The following is a 26,356-nucleotide window of genomic DNA, read 5'->3' on the forward strand; positions in this document are numbered from 1 at the left end:
GAGGTGGTATATATATGTACATTGGAATATTACTCAGCTATAAAAAGAATAAAACGTGGGACACCTGGTGGCTCAGAGGGTTGAGCCACTGCATTTGGTTCGGGTCATGATCTCTGGGTCTTGGGATAGAGCCCCACATTGGGCTCTCTGCTCAGCAGGGAGCCTGCTTCCTCCTCTCTCTCTGCCTGTTTCTCTGCTTACATATGATCTCTCTCTTTCTCAGTGTCAAATAAATAAATAAAATCATCGAAAAAAAAAAAAAAAAGAAGAAGAAGAAGAAAACCTTGCAATTTGCAAGGACATGAAAAGACTTAGGAAGTATTATGCTAAGCAAAATAAGTCAGTCCAAGAAAGATGAATTCTACTCATATGTGGAATGTAATAAACAAACAAAAAAGAATGAACAGGTGGAAAGAGAGAGGCAAATGAAGAAACAGACTTTTTTTTAATATTTTATTTATTTATTTGACAGACAGAGATCACAAGTAGGCAGAGAGGCAGCCAGAGAGAGAGAGGAGGAAGCAGGCTCCCTGCTGAGCAGAGAGCCTGATGTGGGGCTCGATCCCAGGACCCCAGGATGATCTGAGCCGGAGGTAGAGGCTTTAACCCACTGAGCCACCCAGGTGCCCAAGAAACAGACTCTTAACTATAGAGCACAGAGATGATTACCAGAGGGGAGGCGGTAGGGGGTTGGGTGAGCCAGGTGATGGGGATCAAGGAGGGCACGCGTCCTGATGACGGTGATGTACGGAAGTGTCAAATCACTACATTGTACACCTGAAACTAATATTACACTCTATTTTAACCACGATTTAAATAAAAACTTAAATAAATACAAACAAAATTTTTAAAAATGTACTGGATTGCCATCAGTAGAAGTGTTTGAGCTGAGGGAAGGCAACTATGTCAAAGCTGAGATCAAATTCCTGCTCTGGGGGAAAGGTTGTCTTGGAGGATGTGTAACGTTCTTCCTATTGCTAAGACTTTACGGTTCTGTGATATGCAGAAATGGGTGAAGAGCACAGGAGTAAGGTTGTGCACTGACTGCAAATCTGCCACCCACGAACTGTCTCCATGTAAAGCACTCTCTAAAGACCCCTGAAGCGATACTGAACTCTCATCAGAGAGCATCAAACAACAGTTTCTTCGTAAAATCAATACCTTTGGCTAGCAGATATATTTACTTTTGATTATTAGTTTCCAGAAGAGTGCCCCCAAATAATAAAATCTTAGAATAAAAAATTATATCAGAATAGAAGAATCAACTACTTTACTTAGTCAGTGGGATACCAATCAGCAGTTAAAATCCATGAGCAAGATCTCAAAAACATAATGTTGAGTGATAAAAATTTGCAGAAGGGGGCGCCTGGGTGGCTCAGTGGGTTAAAGCCCTTGCCTTTGGCTCAGGTCATGATCCCAGGGTCCTAGGATGGAGCCCCGCATCAGACTCTCTGCTCAGCGGGGAACCTGCTTCCCTTTCTCTCTCTGCCTGCCTCTCTGCCTAATTGTGATCTCTGTCTGTCAAATAAATAAATAAAATCTATTAAAAATTTTGTCAAAAGGACACATACTATATATCCCTATTTCTGTACATTAAAACAACCATAGAATGACATTATATATTATTTATAGATCTATCAATATAGGTAGCAAAAGCATAAAATACGTATGGGAATGATTCATCTAACTCTAAGATTATGGTTACTTTTGGGGAGAAAGACAGGGGAAACAGTTGGTGAGATGAGTTTTAATTATATCAGTAATGCCTTATTATTTAAAAAAATAACCTGTAGCACAAAAAGCAAAGCATCTACATCTGTACTGGGCTGCCAGGTTCTTATTATACTACTATATCATTTTCTGTACATTTTTGTGTGTTTTAAATTATACTGAATCAATAGTTCTAAAGAAATTACACTGGAGACTATAAGGTTCAGTCCTTCCTTCCACGAGTGCAGAAATCTCTGGTCACTCAGCCTTTGTTCCGACTCTTCATTCTCCAAGTTCATTTTATCCCTATATTAAAGTAAAATATGCTTTCTGGTCAGATTCCCCTCCTTGGGCCTGGCTCTGCCCACAACCCTAGGACAATGATGATGATTCTCTTGCATTCTCTCTGCTGAAACAATTCACACGGCTGCCCTTCCATACAGGAATAGAACTTGGAGTCTTACAGCAAATTTGTTAAAATATGCCCCATGTGGATAGTATGTCAAACTCATACTGAATATTTTTTACTACAAAAGACATCTTCTCAGCTTGTAATATAATCCAATAAGGGATAAAACAAAATGAAATGCATAGAATAATATCTTTAGTCCACTTTTGAGGAACTAATATATTCCAGATATTTAAAGAACTATAAAAGTCACCTCTTTTCCCTCACTTAAAAAAATGTTTTTAGAAAAAAACATGTTTTTAGGGCACCTGGGTGGCTCAGTGGGTTAAAGCCTCTGCCTTCGGCTCAGGTCATGGTCCCAGGGTCCTGGGATCGAGCCCCACATCAGGCTCTCTGCTCAGCAGGGAGCTTGCTTCCCCCCGCCCTCTGCTTGCCTCTCTGCCTACTTGTGATCTCTGTCTGTCAAAACAAAAAATGATTTAATTAGACTGGGGTGCCTGGGTGGCTCAGTCAGTTAAGTTAAGCTTCAGGCTCTTGGTTTCAGCTCAGGTCATGATCTCAGGATGGTGAGATGGAGCCCTACATCAAGGGGAAGTCTGCTTCTCTCCTCCCTCTCCCTCTGTCTTGCATACACGTTTTCTCTCTCTCTCTCTCTCAGTCTCTCTCCCAAAAATAAATAAATAAATCTTTAAAAAGATTATTTTAATTAGAAAGATATTTCTCCTATAAATACCTTCATTTCCAAATTGTTTACAAAGTCTGTGTTCTTTTTTTTAACCAGAAGAGGTATTAGGTTTTGGTTTTTTGCCCAGTGGGTTAGCTCCGTGATGTCCAAATTGCCAACTGTGACCAATTACTAGGTCGTGATGTCAGTGATGGCAGCACTTTTAAAAAATGTAATAGAGGGGTGCCTGGATGGCTCAGTAGGTGAAGTATCTGCCTTCAGCTCAGGTCATGATCCTGGGGTCCTGGCATCAAGCCCACAGCTGGCTCTCTGCTCAGTGGGGAGCCTGCCTCTCCTCCCTCTGCCTGCCACCCCCCCAATTATGCATGCTCTCTCTCTCTCTGTCCAATAAATAAGTAAATAAATAATCTTTTAAAAAGTGTAATAGAATAGAAACCACTGGAATGTAATCTCATCGAAATAAACATTGTGAAGCTTTTGCTTGCATTTTTAAAAACTCATACACACATCTCCTGAGTCACAACATAAACCATATTTTTTTACTATGAGTTGCAATAAAGAAAAAAGACAAGTTTGAAAACAAGTGGGTAGACGATAGCGAATGCTTACAGAAGGTCCTGCAAGCCAGGCTTCTTTAGTTTAGTCTGAAACACGAAGTGTTCAGATTTGCTGGGTATGTGTGATATGAAGACAGGAACCAAACAAGAACCAACTAAGATCAGTCTGGGGCTCAGAATCTCTCTTTGCTGGGGCCCAGTGACACAAGTAAGAAGTATTCTGCTTCCGGCTTTGTCCAAATTTAAATTTGCACAGGATCGCTTTTGGAAGCTGTGTTATATCATCTCTACACATCACAGATAAAGACTGCCCTGAGCTCACGTGCACAAGAAAAATCTAGCAAATTACCCTGCTGTGCTATTGTTGACACTCTGGCAAACTGACAAAGCCCGGCAGCTTTGACCTTGATCCTCAGTAAACCAAAGTGTTTGGGTTTCCCTATGCCTGGCAAGACAGAGCAATTAGCCTGGAGAGCCCGAATGCAGAAGAGAAACAATTCATGGAACCGTTCCTTGTTATACCCTAAGGAGGGAATTAGTAAGAGTTCCCTCTCTCCTCAGAACACAAACAAACTGAATGGATTGTAGTTTCAGCCCTTCTGTAATGTAATTAGCTTTTTATTTATTCTCACATACTGAACATGCAACCAACCTCGAAGAGCGTGAATCCTGTTGGGGTTAAGGGCATACATGCCATACCCCAGATTTCCATAGACATTACTTTTTATCAAGACTTCTTCTGTGAACAGGTTGCGAATGAGGTATCTGGCTGCCAGTTCTGGGCGAGACTTCCCTTTGGCTATAGTCAGTACTGAATGTGGCAACTGTATATTTCTACCTGGATTTCCAAGATATTCTAGAAGCAAAAGAGGGAAAAGATGTCAATGTTCATGGCAAGGTCAAGTTGTTTGTTTTTTTTTAAGGCTTTGATTTTTCTGAATTTTTAGGCTCCAGAATCTGAGAACTTAAAAAATAGTAAGCCCTTAAGCTTTTAGTGTATCATGAGATAGCATGAGAAACAAAACAGGAATCACTGCTGATGTGATTACGGATACTCCAGTAGTTTAGGGAAACGACTCAGTGCTCTTTTACCTAGTAGGACAGAATCAGTTTTATTAACATTATGTTTATTTTTCATAACAAATTCTAACAAAGTAATTTCAGTGCACTGTTATCCTCTTTATAACAAAGACTTGTTCAAAAAGAAGCAACAAGATTCTTACTAAAATATTTACAATTTTTAAAAAGCAGGTTTTCTGTTGGGTATTAAAGTCATCATTTAAAAATCAGCAAACTCAGCTATCATATTTTAGTTACCTTACTTGAACTGAAAAATAAATTTTAAGTCTATTTTCATTCCTCAACCCCACAGCCTAACCATGTTCATCTCACCTCAGTCCTAGTGATTCAAATTAACTACATTTAAAAATATTCTATTTTATATACAATAAAGAATTGTTTATTGGAGAAAATATGTTAAAGAAATATAATATGATTCTTACATGTCAATAAGCATATTTTTCATCTTGGAACATTCATCATTTAATGGGTGGCTGTATTAATTACTGAACCCCCCAGATCCAGCATTTACCAAGAGACACTGAATTATTTAAAAATAAGTTCATTTAGCGGGTCTTAAGACTTCACTCTAGAAGATTCTCCTAGTAGTATTTATCAAAGTCAGAAAAACAGGTTAATACTCTTTAACCTGGTAATTTCAATTCTGAGGACCTAACTTAACAATCCAAGGGGTGCCTGGGTGGCTTAGTTGGTTAGGTGTCCAACTCTTGATTTTAGCTCAGGTCATGATCTCAGGGTCTTGGGACTGAGTCTTGCGTCCAGCCCCAAGCTCGGCATGAAGTCTCCTTGTCCCCCTCCCTCTGCTCCGCCCCGCCACTTGCATGTGCACACTTGCTCTCTCTCTCAAATAAATAAATAAATAGAATCTTTTTAAAAGATAATGCTAAGTCTTCTGTTCATGAACATGGGATATCTATGTATGTAGGTCTTTCCTAATTTATTTCAAAAATATCTTGTAACTATCAGAAAGCACACCTGGCACTTCTTTTAATAAATTCATCCCTAAACATTTTATTAAACAAAAGGCTCCATGCTCAGCGGGGAGTCTGCTGGAGATTCTCTCTCTCCCTCTCTCTCTCCCCCTCTTCCTGCTCACTTGAACTCTCTTTCTCAAATAAATAAATAAATAACCTTTAGAAAAAGAAAGAAAGAAAGAAAGAAAGAAAGAAGAGAAAAGAATCTGGGACTCCTGGGTGGCTCAGTAGTAGAGCGTCTGCCTTTGGCTCAGATCATGATCCCAGAGTCCAGGGATCAAGCCCCACATCGGGGTCCCTGCTTGGTAGGAAGCCTGCTTCTCCCTCTCCCACTGCTCCTGCTTGTGTTCCCTCTCTGGCTGTGTCTCTCTGTCAAATAAATAAATAAAATATTTTTTAAAAAGTAAAGAATTCAAAGTATGTACAAAGCTATCCAAATGAGTTTTTTGGCAGCATGATTTGTGTGACTGATAATCCCCTCCCCAAAAAAAAATCCTCAAAAAAAAAAAAAAAAAGTAAAGAGGCAGGTAGTTAAACAAGTTAGGATATACTTACTCAATGGAATATTATACACTGTTAAAAGCAATGATCATAAACAATGGAGATTCTTGAGGAAAACACACATATGTTTATTTTCTTTTTTTTATTAAAGATTTATTTATTTATTTATCTATCTATCTATCTATTTATTTATTTATTTGACAGAGAGAGACACAGCGAGAAAGAGAACCCAATTTATTTATTTATTTATTTATTTATTTGACAGAGAGAGACACAGCGAGAAAGAGAACCCAAGCAGGGGGTGTGGGAGAGGGAGAAGCAGGCTCCCCGCCGAGCAGAGCGCCGGATGCGGGGCTCAATCCCAGGACCACGGGATCGTGACCTGAGCAGAAGGCAGAGGTTTAACGACTGAGCCACCCAGGCGCCCCACACATATCATGTTTAAAAAGAAGCGTGAATAGGGGCGCCTGGGTGGCTCAGTGGGTTGGGCCGCTGCCTTCGGCTCGGGTCGTGATCTCAGGGTCCTGGGATCGAGTCCCGCATCGGGCTCTCTGCTCAGCAGGGAGCCTGCTTCCTTCTCTCTCTCTCTGCCTGCCTCTCAGTGTACTTGTAGTTTCTCTCTGTCAAATAAATAAATAAAATCTTTAAAAAAAAAAAAAAAAAAAAAAAAAAAGAAGCGTGAATATATAGAGACCATAATGTTTTAAAAGGTAAGAAAAAAATTAGAAGAAAATTAAAATGTTCATCTTAGTTCTTTATGGTATCTTGATCATAGGAACCTTTCTTTCCTGCAGAATATTTTTGACCTTTTCAAAACAAAACGGTGTAAGAGACTGTACACAAAGTGGGCAGCTGCCTGGCTCACAGTTCATTATGTTGAACCTATCTCCTGGTTCTAGACCTGGGACCTAAGCGCTGTAGATCAGATTCTTTGTCCTAGGAATCTAACAGGGACGAGAGAGAACTAGAACGTAGAGATCATGGAAGATGCAGACAGAGCCCCCATAGACCTCAGTGGGCGAGAGAGGTCACAATCTAAGGGTTGGTGGTTTGGCTCCTGTTTACGGCTCGGTTTGCTCCACGCTTCTTCAAATCCAGGAGCTCTTCATCCACTGATTTTTGCTATGGTTTAATTAGGCCAGGGTTTGTTTCTGCGGTATACAGCCTGAACAAATACAGTAGTTACAGGGGCGCCTGGGTGGCTCAGTGGGTTAAGCCTCTGCCTTCGGCTCAGGTCATGATCCCAGGGTCCTGGGTTCAAGTCCTGCATCTGGCCCTGCTTCCTCCTCTCTCTCTGCCTGCCTCTCTGCCTACTTGTGATCTCTCTCTTTCTCTCTGTCAAATAAATAAACAAAATCTAAAAAAAAAAAAAAATCCAAAAAACAAACATAGTAGTTATTTTACTTTTATAATGGAAAAAATATATATAAAGATGCACCTTTTAAATAATTTCATTGGAAGAGGTTCACAGGTCATACCCTACTGAGGGTTAGCAGGGGAGAGACGGAAAAGAGTTTGGCCACCTCAGGTGCCACTAAACCCAAGCAGACTGAGAAGGAGGTGTCGGGAAGCATGAGTGGCAGGTGCACAGTCACCTACGGAACCCACCGCCTCTTGATACGAATGCAGTAGGATGTGCCTCCAGCCGACAGCGAGCAGTGGGGGCAAAATGTTTTGAGGAATGAGATTCATTAATTCACACAAAAACCGTTTAAGGAGCACCTGTCATGTGTCAGGCACAGAGAGAGCAAGACCCCTGAGTCGCAACCCGCTGTAGCTCCTTCTGCCTAACCAGAGAGTTTGCCCGGCTTGAAGGAACAGACCCAGAGTTGCTTTCTGAAGGAAAAATAGCAGATGTAGCTTAATGTTAAAAACTATCAGTCTCGGGGCGCCTGAGTGGCACAGTTGGTGAAGCATCCAACTCTTGGTTTCAGCCCAGGGCGTGACCTCAGGGTCATGAGATCGAGCCCCGGGCCGGGCTTCGTGCTCAGCACAGAGTTGGCTTAAGGTGCTCTCTCCCTCTCCCTCTGCGCACTCACATGCTCTGTTTCTCCTGTCTCTCAGATAAATAAATAAATAAACCTATCAGTCCCAGAAGTAGGTTTCTATATTTCATTAACCCATTAATAGGAGAGATTAAGTTGTTTAGATGTCTCATTATGAAAAGTTTCAAAAATCTTTGAAAGTAGAACAGTACACTGAGCCCCAGGAATGTACCATCCAGACTCAACATTTAGCATCAAGAGAACTTGTATTAATAACTCACCCAGTGCTTCATAACATATCACTGAATTCTCAGTGGGATGTTCTTGAACTCCTTGAGGGTAAACACTGCTGTTCCACCAAGAATTCCCATTTTCTCCTGTTCTGAAGGCAATGGTTCGCTCACAAAGCTGGGAACTGCTTTCATGGCCATCAGTCCCCCCTTTATCGTTCAAATCTGTAGGCGCTGGGATGTCGAGACTGGGGGCACCTTTATTGCTGTCACCAGTTTTCTGCTGAAACACAACATTGTGTCTATAATAACCAAAGTCCCCCTGTGAGAAGATATGGTCACGCTCCATCACCTGCCAGGGCCCCCCAGGTTGGCGAGGGAGCAACGGTCTTTAATAAGGTCACCAGAAACCCCCAGGTAGTGTGCGCCGTGACAGAAGCAGACATGTGGCTTAGCCTCTTGGAGGGCTCGGTAGCTTTATCTAATGATAACTGCTGGCGCCAAATAAGTGCTTAGTAAACATTTCCTGAAGAAACGCGTAAATGAGTCTGTTCTGAGTTGACAATTTGGGGGTTTTAATTTTTTTACCATTCTTGTTTGTTTTCTCTTTTTCCCCAGTGGCTAGAGACTCTAGGAATCTCTAAAGACCTTGGGGATTTTTTTTTTTTAAGCTGTGCTTGAGACCCACTTTCTTGGCATATGTCACCAGACCCTCTGGTGCCAAGGGTGGGAGAGCTCCAGCATTCACGACTTTCTTTGAAAGCGTCTCCCGTGATTCGGTGACAACCCGCGCTCTAGGCCAGGACTTCCCACATGGCTCTGTACACGCGAACCCCCTGGGGTCTTGCTAAAATGCAAATCCTGCCTCTGCAGGTCTAACGGGACCCTCAAGACTCTGCATTTCTCACAAGCTTCCCTGCAGGGCTGCCGCTGTCGCCCGTCAGGGACCGTCCCCCTCGGAGTCAAGGACGCAGCAGGTACATGGCAGCTGCTGCTTCTCTCCTGACGCTGAAGCACATATGCAAATTAGCATTTTCCAGGCAGCATCATAATTTTACATTCAAATGTTGAGGGTGCAATTTTTGTAGGATAGAAAAGGGAATGTGAAAAATAAGCAGATTTGGTTTCAGACAGATGGTGCTTGAGCTATCACTGAAATCAAGCCGTTCACCAGGAAAACAGAAGCTCAGCTACAGATATTCTGGGCAACTAGTTTCCATGCACTTACTCTAGAGATGCAGGACCAACGAGACATGGCAAGAATAACATGGGCTTTGTAGAGAGGTGGGTGGAAATGAGAAATTGTTAAGTTAAATGCTTCAACAGGAGAAAGCAATAGACGTGACACTCTCCACTGCGGGCCCATTTGTGTTAAAAAAAAAAAAAAAATCTCTAATGCACTTTCATGATTGAATGGATGCGAGAAAAGCCAGATTCCTGTTTAACAAGTAACTAGGGACGTGGTAAGATACCGGCAGCAGCTTAACCTCACGGCCAGCACGACATCCACCAGGTTCTGCCATCACTGAAAGTGGACAAAGACAGAAGCGCCTCCCTTTGCTGCCATGCCACAGTCTCCCCTTCTCTGCGGTACTCAGCGGGATGCTGAAAAAGATTTCCCAAACATCTCTGCAGCTGAGAACTCTTCTTCATATACCCTATGCCTTCAAATACACTGATCGTAACACTTCGTAACACTCCATTTGATTCATTTTCTCTTTAGGATATTTGTATGGAGCATAAATATCAAAGAGTAAAATAAACAGGCAGAGACCATACACTGCCCCCAAAATTAAATAAACAAGATTTTGAACACACGACCTAAAGATGCCATGTGTCACACTCTCCATTCTGGAACTGTATACAGTATGCCCTGATACAGCAGTGACCATATTTAAATAAAAAATAACTTACTGGTGCTGTGAGGGATTCGGCACATAAACAATAGATCAGAGAATTGATATCAGCAACACAAGTTTTCCAGTCTTTTCCACATTCACGCAAATCATGGTTGGGAAAATTTGTTGCCAGATGTTCTGCAAATAGGGGAAAACATTGATGAAAATTTTATAAAAAGAAAACAAAACCCAAAGAACTGATGAGACTTTTTTAGTTGAAAATACTGACATTTTCTATTTTGAATTGCTGCTCTTTTCTCTCTTTCTGAGAGTTTAAAAATTCTACCAAAAAAGGATGTTTTGCTGAGTATCTCACTTCTTCTAAGGTGCAATTCCCCTATAAAACACTGATGTGGGGAGCCACTAACGAGGTTGTGGTGCTTTTATTAAACTAAGAACAGATACTATACTTAAATCTTAGCCAAACAACTGAGAAGCGATGAGGTTATGGTGCTTTCAAAAATAAGTGTGTAACAGAATGTCAACTATTTCTGGGGGCTAATGCCATTGAATAACCCTATGGATATATTAAAACTGAAAAGGAAACCTGTAAGCAGAAAATGGTGTTATAGCCAATACTCTTAGACTGCAGTGTATTTATTTGGGACACTACGTGTCCGTCTTCCCTAGAAGCTATTCCCTCTGCCTAGAATATCCTTCCTATTTATCTAGCTAAGGATTTCAAATCTAGCTCAAGTGTTCTGTCCTTAGTAAGCCTCCCCCAGTGCCCTCAGAGTAGTTGCTTACTCTCTGAGCTTCTACAACATTATCGCCCTGGACTGGGATTGATCTGTTTCCCTCAACAGTACTTTCTAGACTGTGAACTCCTTGAGGTCAGAAATACTTATTCGTTGTTATGGTCTCAGTGCCCATGAGTTCTACAACCTTCAACCAAATTGCTGGAAGCGGGGAAGGCAGGAGGCTGAATTAGATTAATCATGACTTTCTATTTCTCTTTTGTCAAGTTAGTAGCACCAAAGTGTGTTTTAATCCTCCCCATTTTGGGGGGCTTTTTTCTTTATTTTTTTAGTACCAAGCTTGAGCACTAAAAAATTGACTTAGTTCTAGCCATAAGCAGCTATAATCAATAAAGCTTGTCTTGGGCGCCTGGGTGGCTCAGTCGGTTAAGCGCCTGCCTTCAGCTCAGGTCATGATCCCGGGGTCCTGGGATGGAGCCCCATGTAGGGCTTTCTGCTTAGCAGGGAGCCTCTCCCTCTGACTGCCACTCCCCACCCCAACTTGTGCAGTCTTTCTCTTTCTCTCTTTCTCTGTGAAATAAATTTTTTTTAATCTTTAAAAAAATAAAAAATAAATCTTGTCTTATTCCATTAGTCTATGGACAAGTTGCATTCTTTACAAGTTGTTACCCATTACGTAATGTTAAATTGTAAAATCGGGGTCAGACAGGTGAAAAACAGCTCTAAGATTTACACAGTCTTCCTCACTAGCTCTTAAACTACCAATAACATTCATCAGACAACCCAGTGATGATCAGACAAGACTTCACAAAGAGTTTACATACCTCTTATTGCAGCCACTTTGTTTGGATCTAGAGGTTGGCGGCCTTGGGAGTTGATGCCTACCCAGCTGCGCACCAGAATTTCCTTGGAGAACAAAACATGAACCAAGTAGCGGGCTGCATGCCTCGGATGGCTCTTCTTTTGTGCAGTCAGCAAATTAATATTAAGCAACCTGACATTCCTTTTTGGATCACCAAGATACCCTTTTAAAACACAGAGAGAAAGTAAAGTCTTGGTTTTCTCATGCAAGGCTACCAAGAAAGTGCCCAAGAAAATTAAACTAATTGATTTCTAATTCACTAATTTCTACTTGGATAAATCTTTTCCTATACTTCTCTCTCCCTTCAAAAGGTCTCTGATGCCATCTGCATAACTTAGCATTTTTCACTTTTGCTCTTCTTGAATTTTTGGTACTTGAACTAGTCATTTCACTGTCTTGAATAAATTCAACTCTTGGGCCAAAGATGCATATGCAAACATGTGGCTCTGAGATCCCACTGCTTCCTTTTATCATCTAAAAGTACACTCGGAGCCATATTACTGTAGGAGTATATGTTCCCTAAAGATAATCTAGAAAGTATGGGCGGGCATAATTAAGAAAATTTTGAAAAAGCTAGCATTTATTGAGTAACTACTATATATATCAGGCACTAGGCTAAATATTTTATGTCTATAAGCTCGGTTTCATTATCCTAACAACTTGTTACCCCTTCGAAGAGGAAACTGAGGGTCACAGAAGGTAAGGCATTTGAATAAACTCACAGAGCCAGGTTTTAAATCTGTTTATAAGCAAAGTGCTGTGAACCATTACTCTGCTAATGCCTTCTAGTCTTTTTGTTATTTCTTCTTTTTTAAACACAGAATTAAAATCATACTTTGTATATAGTCTGAATCCTGCTTCTTCAGTTACCATTCTATTTCAAGCATGTCTTCATTTTCTTTGGGTTTTTTCTTTCAAGTCGGCGTTCCTATCTTCATGATTTTCCTGACAGGTGACATTTATGTTACACTTACCTTCTGAGCACTGTGTTAAGGGTTTTCAGTGAATTATTCCATTTGAGTCTCACACTTCTATGAAATAGGTACGATGATTTTTGTCACTTCCCCAAAGGAAGAAACTAATACTTAGGTTAGAGACATGGCTGAAGACCACATGGTTAGTAAGACACAGAGCTGGGATTTGACCCCAGATGGTCTGACCTAGGAGCCCATGCTCTTGACCATTGTGCTTTACTGTTTCATACCCCACGGATATACCAGGAATAACTTAGTTAATTCCCTATGGTTGCTTGTTTGGCTGCTCCCGATTTTTCACGATTCTGAAAAGAACATCCTGTACCAAAATTTAAATACAAATCTTTTCTATTGATTGAATTTTCAGATATCAGTGGGATTACTGAGTCAACTGGCATGAATACTTCCACGGATTTTTATACAGACTACCTTTCAGAAAATTCTCACCACCGTATACTTCTAACCACAGCATATCACAGTGCCCATTTAGTAATAAAGAATACAATATTTGAAGTTTTTTTCTAGTTTAGTTAGCAAAACAATTTAAAAGAAAAGCATCTCCTCTAGGACAGGAGTCAGCAAACTCCAGTCCCCAGGCCAATCCCAACACCAGTTTGTGTAAAGCGAGTTACACTGGCACAAAGCCACACCCATCCATCTACCTACATCTGTGGCTGCTTTCATGCGACAGCAGCAGAGCTAAGTAGTTGTGACAGACACCAGATGGCCCAGAGAGCCTAAAATAGTTCTGATCTAGCCCATTACTGAAAAAGTTTGCTGAGCCCTATGCTAGAATATTAATAAGAGAATAGCTACCAGAAGTAGAGACACAAAGGAACTATAAAATATTAGGAAGGCTTGCCCTTAGAAACTACAGAACTTAGGGTCCCTTCCTCTCTGCCACTGTGGCTTGGCAGGGAATACAGGAGGGTGTGAAGAAACATGAGCTTCAAGTCAGAGAGGACCGAGAGTTCCAGAACTGCCACTCACTAGCTCTGTGACTTTGAGAATGGGAGTAATAAAAACACCTACTTATGAAGTCATTTGAATATTAATAGAGAAGAGATATGTCAGTTGATTAGCACAGTGTCTTGTGCATAATACTCAATAAGTGTTAGCCATTCTGATTAATATAACCTAAAACCAACCTTTAAAATAGAAAACAAAAAGCTTCCATTAGCCTGTATCAAGGATGTTTGAAGAATATAGGTTAAATGGCGCTGCTTGTAATACGTGTCATTTCGCACTCACCAAAACCAGAAGGGCCACAGAGAGATGGCGAGATAGAATCTTGGCTATTGTCCTTTTCCAATACAACTGGGTAGTTCATTATCTCAGGGACGTCTCCCACGTTGTTTTCTGCTTTTAACAGTATTTCTACAGGTAAAAGCGCTGGAAGAAAAGGAGTCTCAATTGTAAATTCACCATCCAGCAAACTATCGCTCAGGTGTGAAGGGGAAATAAACATATTCTCAGACAAAGAAAACCACAAGTATTTGTCACTAGCAGACCTACTCTTAAGGAGAGGCTACAGGAAGATCAACAGAAAAGTTATGATGACATAAAGAATCTTGGTGCATCAGGAAGGAAAAGGGAACAACAGAAATAGCAGAAGTATGTATGAAGGGAAACTTGATCTTCATTCCGTATAAAATGGAATGGCTACACTGGAAAACAGTTTGGCAGCTTCTTATAAAACTGAATCTTCGATGATCACATGACACAGAAATTTCGCTCTTGGGCATTTATCCCAGAGAAATAAAAGCTCATGATATGACACCAAAGCCTGCACATGAGTGTTCTTACCTTTATTCATAATAGCCAAAACCATGACAACCCAGCTGTCCTTCAGTAGGTGAATGGTTCAACAAGCCATGGTAAATCTAATACCACAGAATACCATTCAATAATAACAAGAAATAAAGAACAGAAGAGGCAGAAATATGGATGAATATAATGCAATCATGAGTTCTATAAATCATGCTTCATGACCGAAACAAAAATGAAAACACCATCTGACATCCAAGACAGTAAGTTAAAAGTGAGGAGGGCACAGGAAACTAAGTGGAATTAAAAGTTTCAGCACTTCATTCCAAGTGGTAAAATGCTGAGACCAGTAGACTGTGATAAGTCACATATATATAAAATAACATCCAGAGCGACCACTGGGAAAACTGTACAAAGCAATATATTAAAAAACATAAAGATGGAACATAGAAAAATATTCAGGTAACCCACAGGAAGGCAAAAAAAGATAAACAAAAAAAGAATGAGAGGGGCGCCTGGTTGGCCCATTCAGTAGAGCATGCAGCTCTCAATCTCGGGGTCGTGAGTTCAAGGCCCACATTGGGTGTAGAGATTACTTAAAAAAATTAATTGAAGGGGCGCCTGGGTGGCTCAATGGGTTAAAGCCTCTGCCTTCAGCTCAGGTCATGATCCCAGAGTCCTGGGATGGAGTCCGAGGACAACAGGCTCTCTGCTCAGCAGGGAGCCTGCTTCCCCCACCCCCGCCTCTCTGCCTGCCTCTCTGCCTACTTGTGATCTCTCTGTCAGATAAATAAAATCTTTTTTTAAAAAAATTAATTGAAGAAACTTTTAAAAATGAGAAAATAGGAAACAAAAGAAATGTAACAAAATGATAGACTTAAGTCTATGATAGCAATAATTATCTGGTATGTAGTTAACCTAACAATATCAGTTAAATGAAAACAAGTGATAATGTGGATGAAAAAGATCAACTCTGTGGTGTTTACAAGAAACTCTGTAAGTTCAATTACATAGATTGATTGAAAGTAAAAAGATGGAGAAGAATATACCATGCAAACATGAGTCCAAAAAACAGCAGAGTAGCTGCGTTGACATCAGATAAAGTAGACTTCAGAGCAAAGAAATTTACTACAAACAAAGATGAAAAAGATCAACCCGAGGAAGACAATGATTCTCAACATGCCAAATGATAAATTCTCAAAATACATGAAACAAAAACTGAAAGAGCTGAAAGAAGAAATAATGAAATCCATAATTCAAGTTGAGGACCTCACATTCCCCCTCTCTTAGCAACTGGTGCGATAAGCAGACCAAAAATCAGCAAGGTTATAGAAGATCTGAACAACACACTCGACCAACAGGATTGTCATTATAGAACATTCCACCCAACAAAACCAGAATAGATTTTTTTTTTTTTTCGAATGCCTGTGGAACAAATGTTCCTCTGTGCCAGGGAATATGTGCAAAGTTGAAATGCCTGCGGAGCTTTCACCAAAACAAGGCACATCATACACCAGAGGAAAAAAATCTCAAGTTTAAAAGAAAAGATATCATATTGAGTATATTTTCTGACCATAATAGAATCAAAATAGGAATCAGGAATAGACAATAGAAAGTTTTCAAAGAAATAATAAAATACATAGGAGTTCATGAAAATAAAACACATCAAAATATAATTAAGGCAGTACTGAAAATGAAATCTACAGCATATATCTGTAATCTGAAATCTATAGCATAATATAAATGCTTACATTAGAAAAGAGGACAGTTCTAAATCTATAATCTAAGTTCTTACACCAAAAACTAAGAAGAGTAAATTAGACTCCAAATAAGCAAAGAGAATGAAATAATAAAGAATAAAAATCAATGAAACTGAAAAATATGAAATCAATGAAACAAAAAACTGATGCCTCCAAAAGATTAATAAAGCTAATAAAACTCTAAAAAGAATTACAAAAAGAAAGAGATGACACAAACCATCGATACCAGGAATGAAAGAAGTAATCCAGCAGCCATCAAAATGATAATAGGGAATATGACAGACTGCTTTACGTTCATAAAATTTGATAACCTAGAAGTGTTGAACCAATTCCTCCAAAATTACACAGACCAAAACTCAACCAAGATGACATAGATATCTAAGCAGTCCTATATCCACCAAAGACATTAAATTTGCAATTAAAAGCCTTCAGAAAAGGAATCTATAGGCCCAAATGATTTTATCAGAGATTTTTCATCAAACATTTAAAAAAGTAACACCAATTTTTCATATACTCTTCTATAAAATACTATAAAATTATAAAGAAGGAGAGAACACATTAGCCTTTGAATGGGTTAGAGATGAAGCCAGGGAAGGAACAACACATGACATGGTTATAAACAGGCAACGAGAGGGTTCTTGGAAGTAATTCACCACTATAGTGGCGAATACCTGAACGCAAGCATCTTATAAAAGTACAGAGCACAAAACACACGCGCAAACATACAAATGAAAACAAATCAGTCTGGGGACATATGAATAGATGTGTAGACTGTATTGATGCCAAAATCCTACTTTTGATATTTTACTCTATTTTTATAAAATATTAGCCTTGGGAGAAATGTGGTTAAGGGTACACAAGATCTCTCTGTATTAATTTCATGTATTACATGTGATTCTGAAATATCTTCAAATGAAAATTTTAATTTTGAAAAAGCTATCACTAAGAATTCATATTAAGAATGTTGATGAACCTAAATTAGAGAGTGCTACTCACAATACGTATCATTTCGAACTCACCAAAACCAGGAGCAAGAAAGAAAGATTCTGAGCCAGTATCTTGTTCGTTGTCATTTTTCATTAAAATTGGGGAACTTGTTGTCTCAGAATTTATTTCTTTGCCAGATTCTGTTTGAACAACATTTTGATCAGTGAAACATTTTCAAGTGCTGCAAGACAAGACATCTCAACAGTGATTTTTCTATCACGCGAAACTATCTTTTAAGAATGAAGCAGAAATAAAGACATTGTCAGACAAAGGAAAACTACAAAAAAAAAACGTTGCCAGCTGACTTATCTTTAAAACGTGGCTAAAGAGGAATATGAGCAAAAGGATATGATGAAGGAAGGAGTCTTGGAGCATAAAGAAGGAAGAAAGAAGAACAGAAAGAGCAGACTCGTGCACGCAGAAAAAACGAGATCTCTCATAAATCACTGGTGGGAGTGGAAATGGTACAGCGACACTGGAAAGAAGTTAGGCAGTTATCTTACAAAACTCAACTTACCCTTACCGTAGGACCCAGCAAATGTGCTCTTGGGCGTTCTCTCAGAAAAACGAAAACTGATATTCACACAGAAGCCTGTACACGAGTGCACATGGCAGCTTTACTCCTAATAGCTCAAAACTGGAAACGACCCAGACATCCTTCAACCAGGGGCAGATAAACAAACCACGGTAGATCCATACTGTGGAATAGTAGTCAGCGATTAAAAAGGAAGAACAAGAGACATACATGGCAACTTAGATGAAGCTGGAGGGAATCATGCTGAGTGAGGAAAGGCCATTCTGAGAGATTATATGCCATGAGAGTCTATCTGCAGAAAGCTCTTGAAAAGACAAAATTCTAAAGAAGAAGAGCAGATGAGTGGCTGCCAAGGGCAAGGACAGGGCAGAGTAGGCATAAGAGAGTAGGAAGAGGGAAGCAGGTGTGGGTTTACAGGGTGATGAAGGGTATGAAACCCTACTCACATCATGAAATTACTAACATAAAACTGAATACACACACACATAAACCCATGCACAGATACAAATAAAACTGAGAACATCTCAATAAAATCCGTGGATTGTATCCATGTCTATACACTGCTTGTGATACTATAGTTCTGCCAGATTGTAACATTGGGGGAAACAGGGTGAAGGGTACACAGATGTGCAGCTAAAATTTTCTCAATACAGAGCTTCTAATTTTTACCTGTTAATTTTAATTAATTTTTAATTAGGAAAAGCTACCATTAGATCACATGAAGGGTACTAATGATTCTAGATCACATAGGGCTACTTGTAATATGTTTCATTTTAACTCACCCACATTGGAAGGAATGAAGTAATATGCTGAAGTTTCTTGACCACCATCATTTTCCACCAAAGTTTGATAATCTGTCATCTGGGTGTTATTCTCCAGGCTGGTTTCTGCTTTGACCAAAACTTCTATAAGGACAACATTTTTTAAATGCTACCAAAAAAGACTACCAACCTCATGTTCTATAGCCCATGAAACTATTCTTCTGTACTGAAGCAAAAATAAAGATATTTATGGACAAAGAAAACCAAAAATATTTGTCACTAACTGATTTATGCTTTAAAAAAAGGTTAAAGGAAAATCTTCTTGCAAGAACACATATAAAAGAAAGAATTCTGGAGCATTGGGGAGAAAGAACAATGGAAAAAGCAGAAATATGGATGCAGAGAAACTGGATCACCCATACATTGTTGGCAGGAAAATGGTACAAGCTACACTGGAAAGCAGTTTGTCAGTTTCTTATAAAACTAAAGATGCGATTACAAAAGGACCCACGGGGCGCCTGGGTGGCTCAGTGGGTTAAAGCCTCTGTCTTAGGCTCAGGTCATGATCCCAGGGTCCTGGGATCGAGCCCCGCATCGGGCTCTCTGCTCAGCGGGGAGCCTGCTTCCTCCTCTCTCTCTGCCTGCCTTTCTGCCTACTTGTGATCTCTGTCAAAAATAAATAAATAAATAGATAGATAGATAAATAAAATAAAAAATAAAAAAGGACCCAGAAATTGTACTCTTAGGCATTCATCCCAGAGAAATAAAAACTTGTGTGAAAGAGTGCAATGAATTTGAAAAGCAAAACTAAAAATGATAAACAAGTATTCATAGCAGCTCTAACCCTAACAGTTAAAAACAGGAAACCTGGAGGTTTTGAACAGATGAAGAGATTTTTTAAAATCTTTGTGTATCCCTACATTGGAATAGTACTCAGCAAGAAAAAGGAAGAAATGACTGATCCCTGCAGCAACACGAATGAGCTCCCAGGAAATTACACTGAAGGAAAGGAACCAGTATCAAACACCACGCAATTCCATTTATAGAACAATGCTGAATGGGCAGATTATAAATCTGAAGAGTAGATTCCAGACTGCCAGTAGTTAGAGACAGTGCAGCACATGGAACTGGAGAGAAAAGTCCTCTGGAGGGAGTAGGTGTGGTTACAAGAGAGCAATATGTTGTGATAATTTTCTACTGTTTTTGCAAGATGTTACCATTGGGAGAAATCGGAGAATGGGAACACAGGTTTTCTCTGTATTCTTTTTTACAACTGCACGTGCAGCTAAATTTTTCTGAAAATAAAAACTTTGATCAGAAAAAGTTACCACTATCAGGGCGCCTGCGTGGCTCAGTCGGTTAAGTGTCTGCCTTCAGCTCAGGTCATGATCCCCGGGTCGTGGGATCAAGTCTCACATTGGGGGTTCCCTGCTCCATGGGGAGTCGGCTTGTCCCTCTCTCCCGGCTCCTCCCCCCCACTTGTGCTCATTCTCGTTCTCTCTCACTCTCTCTCAAATACATAAATAAAATGTCTTTCTAAAAATTAAAAAAAAAAAAGAAAAATCTACCACTATCTTACACTAAGGATGTTGATGAGTCTAGATTAAAAATGCTACGTGTCAAATGTGTCATTTCGAACTTACCGAAACTGGGAGGAAGGCAACGTAATGAGGAAGTGTCTTGACCAATGCTGTCTTCCAATAAAACTGGATAACTTATGGTCTCAGGGTTCTCTTCTGGGCTGGTTTGAGCCTTTATAAACATTCCTACAATTAAAATATTTTCAAATTACGGAAAGACGCGAAATCTCAGCCGTGAAATCTCGATCGGGCAAAACTGTCCTTCAATAAAGGAGCAGACTTGTGAGAACATGAGAACATTAAGAAATGGACTTGGAGGGTATTATGCTAAGTGAAATAAGCCAGACAAGTAAAAAAAAGACAAATACTGCATGGTATCACTTACATGTGGAATCTAAAAAGAAAAAAAAAAGTCAAACTCATAAAAACAGAAGGCAGAATAAATGAACAGCAATTGCCAGGGGTCAGGGGGGTGAGGAAAGTGGGGAGAGGCTGGTAAGAAGGTACCAACTTTCAGTTATATGGTAGGTAGGGACAGAGGATCTAGCATACAACCTGGTGACCATAGCTCGTAATACTGTATCGCATCACTGAAATTTGCTTAAGGTAGAACTGAACATTCTCCCCGCCAAAATATGAAAGGTAAATATGCAAGATGGCAAATATGTTAATGAACTCAGTGGCAGGAATCATTTCACTAGGTACAGTACATCAAATCATCACCCTTTACACGCTCTAAATATATTGCAACTTTATCTGTCAATTTTACCTCCATGATGCTGAAAACAAGAAATGAATATCCAAACTGTTAAAAGAAAAAAAGAATGAAGGGAAAATCATGACATTCTCACACAAAGGAAAGCCAAAAGTCTTTGTCACTAGCTGACTTACATTTGAGAACAGTTAAATGAAAATCTATCAGGAAAGAATGATGAAAAAACAAATTGTGGAACATTAAAAAGGAAGAAAGAATGACAAACACAGCAGAAATCTGGATGCAGAGAAACTGGACCACTCCTACATTGCTGGTGGGAAAGTAAAATGGTGCCGCGTCTCTGGAAAACCACGGGGGCAGGTTCTTATGATATTAAACATGCAATTACTGCACAAGCAAGCATTTGCACTCTCCAGGCATTTATCTAAGAGAAATCAAGATTTATGTTTACACAAAAACCTGTCCATAAGCGGTCACAGCAATTTTACTTGTAATACTGAAAGCTGGAAGGAAGTCCAGATGTTCTTCAACCAATACACAAACCATGAACCCCCGCACCATGGAATAGTACAAAGCAACAAAAAAGAAGGAAATGCTGATACACGCAACAAGTCAGATGACTCTCCAGGGAATTATGCTCAGATGGGTGCGGTTTCAGAAAGGCAAGGTGACGCATCCTCATGGTGATGGCAATGTTCTCTATCTTGACCGTGGTTGTGGACACCAAACCTACTCATATGATAAAATCAAACAGGATTAACACATACACAAAAACCAATACAGTGGAATTGGGGGCCTTTCAATAAGACCCGTGGGTGGCATCAATGTCAGTACCCTGGCTGTGATGGTCTATCATAGCTCTGCAACATGTTATCATTGGCAGAAATGGGTAAAGCATAAATGAGATCTCTCTGCATTATTTCTTACAACTACATGGGTATCTTAAATTACTACGATATCACAAGTTTAATATTCAAAAAAAGCTATCGCTAGCTGGCATGAAGAATGTCGGTACTTCTAGATTAAACAGTGCTACTTGAAATACGTATTGTTTCAAACTAACCGAAATCGGGCGGGATGGAGAAAGATGAAGAGGCAGGAGCTGGGTCACTGTCATTTCCCGATGAAGTTTGGTAATACACTGTCTGACAGCTGTTTTCCAGGCTGGTATCTGCATTTTCCGGCGTTTCTACAAGTACAACTTTTTCAACTGTTGAAAGACAAGAACTCTTAACTGTGAATTCTGTACTGAGTGAGATTATCTTTCAGGAAAGAAAGAGGAAATAAAGACACTCTTGCACAAAGAAAAATCTTTCTAAAAACTGTTCCTAGCAGATTTACTATTAGAAAATAGCTAACGGAAGATCTTCCAACAGAAAGGATGGTATGAAAGAAGGAAGCTTGTGGCATCAGTAAGGAAGAAATTGTACTAGAAAGATCAGAAATATAGATGGGGAGAAAGTGGACCCCCCCCCCATACATTGCTACTGGAAATGTAGAATAGCCCAGCCTCTCTGGAAAACTGTTTGGCAGTCTTTATAAAACCAAACATGCTATTATCGTTAAGACTCAGCAACTTCGGGGCACCTGGGTGGCTCAGTGGTTTGGGCTGCTGCCTTCGGCTCGGGTCATGATCTCAGGGTCCTAGGATCGAGCCCCGCATCGGGCTCTCTGCTCCACAGGAGGCTTGCTTCCCTCTCTCTCTCTCTCTCTCTCTCTGCCTGCCTCTCTGCCTACTTGTGATCTCTGTCTGTCAAATAAATAAATAAAATCTTAAAAAAAAAAAAAGACTCAGCAACTTCGCGCTTGGCATTCATGACAGAGAAATGAAAACTTGTATTTACATAAAAATCAGTACATGAATGTTCACAGCAGCTCAACTTTACTTCTCGTATCCACAAACTTGGAAAGGAAAAAAAAAAGCAGATGTCCTTCAATGTGTGAATGTTTAAAAAAAAAAAAAACTGTTGTGTATCTATACCACGGGAAACTCTCCACCAATTGAGAGAAATAAAAACTTATATTTACCCAAAAATGTGTACACAGATATTTATAACTGCTTTGCTCCCTAATGGCCAAACACTGAAAAAATTCAGATGTCCTTCAGTAAGTGATCAGACAAAATGTAATATATCCATAACACTATTTTCATCAATAAAAGAAATAAACTATTAATATAGAAAACAAACTAGAGGGCGCCTGGGTGGCTCAGTGGGTTAAGCCGCTGCCTTCGGCTCAGGTCATGATCTCAGGGTCCTGGGATGGAGCCCCGCATCGGGCTCTCTGCTCAGCAGGGAGCCTGCTTCCCTCTCTCTCTCTGCCTGCCTCTCCGTCTACTTGTGATTTCTATCAAATAAATAAATAAAATCTTTTTTTTTAAGTGCTTTAAAAAAAAAAGAAAACAAACTAGATGAGTTTCCAGGCAATTCATCTGAGTGGGGGGAAAAAAGCTAATCCGAAAAGGTCACATCATGGAAGACTTTACTTCTATAACAAGCTGAAGAGACAAAATTATAGCAACAGAGAAAAGATCGGAGATAGCCCGGTGTTGAAGATGGGTCTTGGGGGCAGGGAAAGTGGGTAGGGTTGTAAAAAGAGGCACTAACGAGGGATCCTTGAGTGATGGACGTGATCTCTACCTTGACTGTGGGAGATGTGCGAACCCACTCATACATTCAAATTACATAGTAATAAATACACACATGCACGCACATACACAATACACACACACACACGGGTGCAAGTAAAACCGGAGGCATCTCGATCACACCTGTGAACCGTATCAAGGTCAATGGCTGGGTTGTAACACTCAAATACGGCTCTGACGGGTGGTATCACTGGGGAAAATACGGAAAGCATAAGTGGGATCTCTCTGTGTTATTTCTTACAACGGCACCAAATCTTGAATTACATCAAAATTAAAAGTTTCGACAAAAGCTGTAACTGGCTTGTATTAAGGATGTCGATGAACCTAGATGAAACAGAGCTACACGTTGATATGTATCATGTTCAACTCACCGAAATTGGGCGGGAGTGAGGCAGATGAAGAGTCAGTCCCTGGGCCATTGACACTTCCCAGTAAAGCTGGGTAATAGATTGTCTTAGAGCTGTTTTCCTGGCTGGTTTCTGATTTTTCCGGCACTTCTATGAGTATGAATTTTTCAGCCGCTGAAAGACAGGAACCCTCAACTGTGAATTCTCCATGAGGCAAAACTACCCTTCGGGACAAAAGTGAATTCTGCAACAAAGGAAATCTAAAATCTGTCCCCAGCAAACTTACCTGTATAGAAAGAGGAAAGGAAACTCTTCCAACAGAAAGGACATGATGGAAGAAGGAAATGTGGAACGTCAGGAAGAAAGAAAGCACAACGGGAGGAACAGAAATGTGGCCGCAGAGAGACACAATCACTCTTCCATTGCTGGTGGGAATGAAAACTGGTAGTGTCTCTGGAAAGCTGTTTGACGGTTGCTTTATAGAACGAAACACGCTATTACCAGAAGATCCAACATTGTTGGCATTCATGACAGAAACAAAAACGTATTTACACAAAAACCGGGACGTGGATGTTCACGGCAGCTTTACTCCCAATACCAAAAACCAGGGGGGAAAAAGCAACAATAACTCATGTCCTCCGGTGGCTGAATGGCTGCAAACAACTCTTGCACCCTGCAGCTACAGAAAAGCGGGAAGGGGCTGCTCCATCCAGCCATCTGGACGAATCTTCAGGGAATTATGCTGACTGAAAAACACCGAACAATCTTCAAAGGTTAATACCATAAGATTACCTTTATAGAACACTCTTGGAGTGACAAAATTATAGAGAGCAGTGTTTGCCAGGGGCTAGGGGAATGGACAATGGTGAAGGAAAGGACAGCCCGATAGAGGGGGGTATGGTTCTAAAAGTGCAAGACGACGGGGCGCCTGGGTGGCTCAGTGGGTTAAAGTCTCTGCCTTCGGCTCAGGTCATGATCCCAGGGTCCTGGGATCGAGCCCCACATTGGACTCTCTGCTCAGCAGGGAGCCTGCTTCCCCCTCTCTCTCTGCCTGCCTCTGCCTACTTGTGATCTCTGTCTGTCAAATAAATAAATAAATAATCTTTAAAAAATAAAATAAAAGTGCAAGACAAGGGATGCCTGGGGGCTCAGTCAGTTAAACCTCTGGCTCTTGGTTCCAGCTCCAGTCATGATCTCAGGGTCATGGTCTCAGGGTTGTGGGATCAAGTCAGACTGTGTCAGACTTCTCCACACTTGGTGAGGAGCCTGCTTGAGATTCTTTCTCTCCCTCTAGCCCTGCCCCTGGCTCATGCACTCACACACACACACACACACACTCTCTCTCTCTCTCTCTCTCTCTCTCAAATAATAAATAAATAAATAAAATCATTTTTTAAAGGAGCAAGATGAGGTATTTCAATGGCAATGGAAACGTTCTGTATCCTGACTTGGGTGGTGGACATCAAAGCTACTCACCTGATAAAATGAGATTGAAATAAATACAAATGCACACAAATCACCACAAGTACAGCTGGGCACATCTCAGTAATATCTGTATATTGCATCCATGTCAATACCCTTGTTGGGGCATTTTACTACAGTTTTGCAAGATGTTATCAATGGGAAAAATGGGCAAAGCATAAAATGGATGTCTAGATCTTATTTCTTATAAATATATGTGAATCTAAAATTGTTTTAAAATAGCTTAATTAAAAAAAAACTACCACTAGCTTCCATTAAGGATGCTGATACATCTGGATTAAACACAGTACTACTTACGATATGCATTATTTGAAACTCACCAAAATTGGGTGGGAGGCAGACAGATGAACATTGGTCACTGTTATTTCCTGGTAAAGTTTGGTAATTTGTCATCTCAGGGTTGTTTTCCAAGCTGGTCTCTGTTATTACTGGCATTTGTACAGAAAGAACATTTTTCAAGTGCTTAAGAAAAGATCTCCCAACCATTAATTCTCTATGTAGCAAAACTATCCTTCATTACTGTATAGGAAATAAAGACATTGTCACATGAAGAAAACCTAAAAGAACTTGTCCCTTGCAGACTTACCCTTAAATAAAGGCCAAAGGAAAATATTCAAACAGAAAAGATATGATGAAAGAATGGATCCTTAAGTATCAAGGAGAAAGAACAATGGAAAGAGAAGATAAAGGCATAAAGAGAAATTGTGTCATTTATATATTATATGTGGAAGGTGACACAGCTCCTCTAAGAAAATGTTTAGCAGTTTCTTGTAAAACTACACATGAAATTGTCATATGACCCAGAATTGCCCTCGTGGGCATTCACCTCAAAAAAAATATAAAACTGGGGTGCCTGGGTGGCTCAGTGGGTTGGGCCTCTGCCTTCAGCTCAGTTCGTGATTTCAGGGTCCTGGGAACGAGCCCCACATCAGGCTCTCTGCACAGTGAGGAGCCTGCTTCCTCCCCCTCTCTGCCTGCCTCTCTGCCTACTTGTGCTCTCTCTCTGTCGAATAAATAAAAATAAAAATCTTTAAAAATATATATATAAATTTAAGTGTCCACAAAAGCCAATACATAACTGTTTACACAGTTAAACCTCTGATGGCCAAAAGTTAGAAATCTCCTGGATATCCTTCCATGGGTGAAGAAACAAACAGGTGTACATCCTTACCATGGGAGAACATTCGACAATAAAAAGAAAAATTATGTTTA

At 40.1% G+C, this 26,356-nt stretch overlaps 1 protein-coding gene across 1 annotated transcript in view; it reads right to left on the reverse strand.

The window, feature by feature from the left end:
• The window catches only part of BEND2 (BEN domain containing 2), a 49,119-nt gene that overhangs the window by 11,733 nt on the left and 11,030 nt on the right, over positions 1-26,356 (reverse strand). Inside the window, exons 7-17 of the mRNA XM_059158382.1 lie at positions 25,465-25,572; positions 23,687-23,836; positions 21,732-21,878; positions 20,017-20,139; positions 18,395-18,499; positions 17,110-17,217; positions 13,815-13,955; positions 11,552-11,752; positions 10,046-10,167; positions 8,183-8,414; positions 4,014-4,217 (exon numbers count right to left, since the gene is read on the reverse strand). Of these exons, the coding sequence (XP_059014365.1) occupies positions 4,014-4,217; positions 8,183-8,414; positions 10,046-10,167; positions 11,552-11,752; positions 13,815-13,955; positions 17,110-17,217; positions 18,395-18,499; positions 20,017-20,139; positions 21,732-21,878; positions 23,687-23,836; positions 25,465-25,572 (1,641 nt within the window). The remainder of the gene's footprint in view (positions 1-4,013; positions 4,218-8,182; positions 8,415-10,045; positions 10,168-11,551; positions 11,753-13,814; positions 13,956-17,109; positions 17,218-18,394; positions 18,500-20,016; positions 20,140-21,731; positions 21,879-23,686; positions 23,837-25,464; positions 25,573-26,356) is intronic.

The sequence above is a fragment of the Mustela lutreola genome, chromosome X, assembly GCF_030435805.1.
Source record: "Mustela lutreola isolate mMusLut2 chromosome X, mMusLut2.pri, whole genome shotgun sequence".
In the NCBI taxonomy this organism is placed as follows: Eukaryota; Metazoa; Chordata; class Mammalia; order Carnivora; family Mustelidae; genus Mustela; species Mustela lutreola.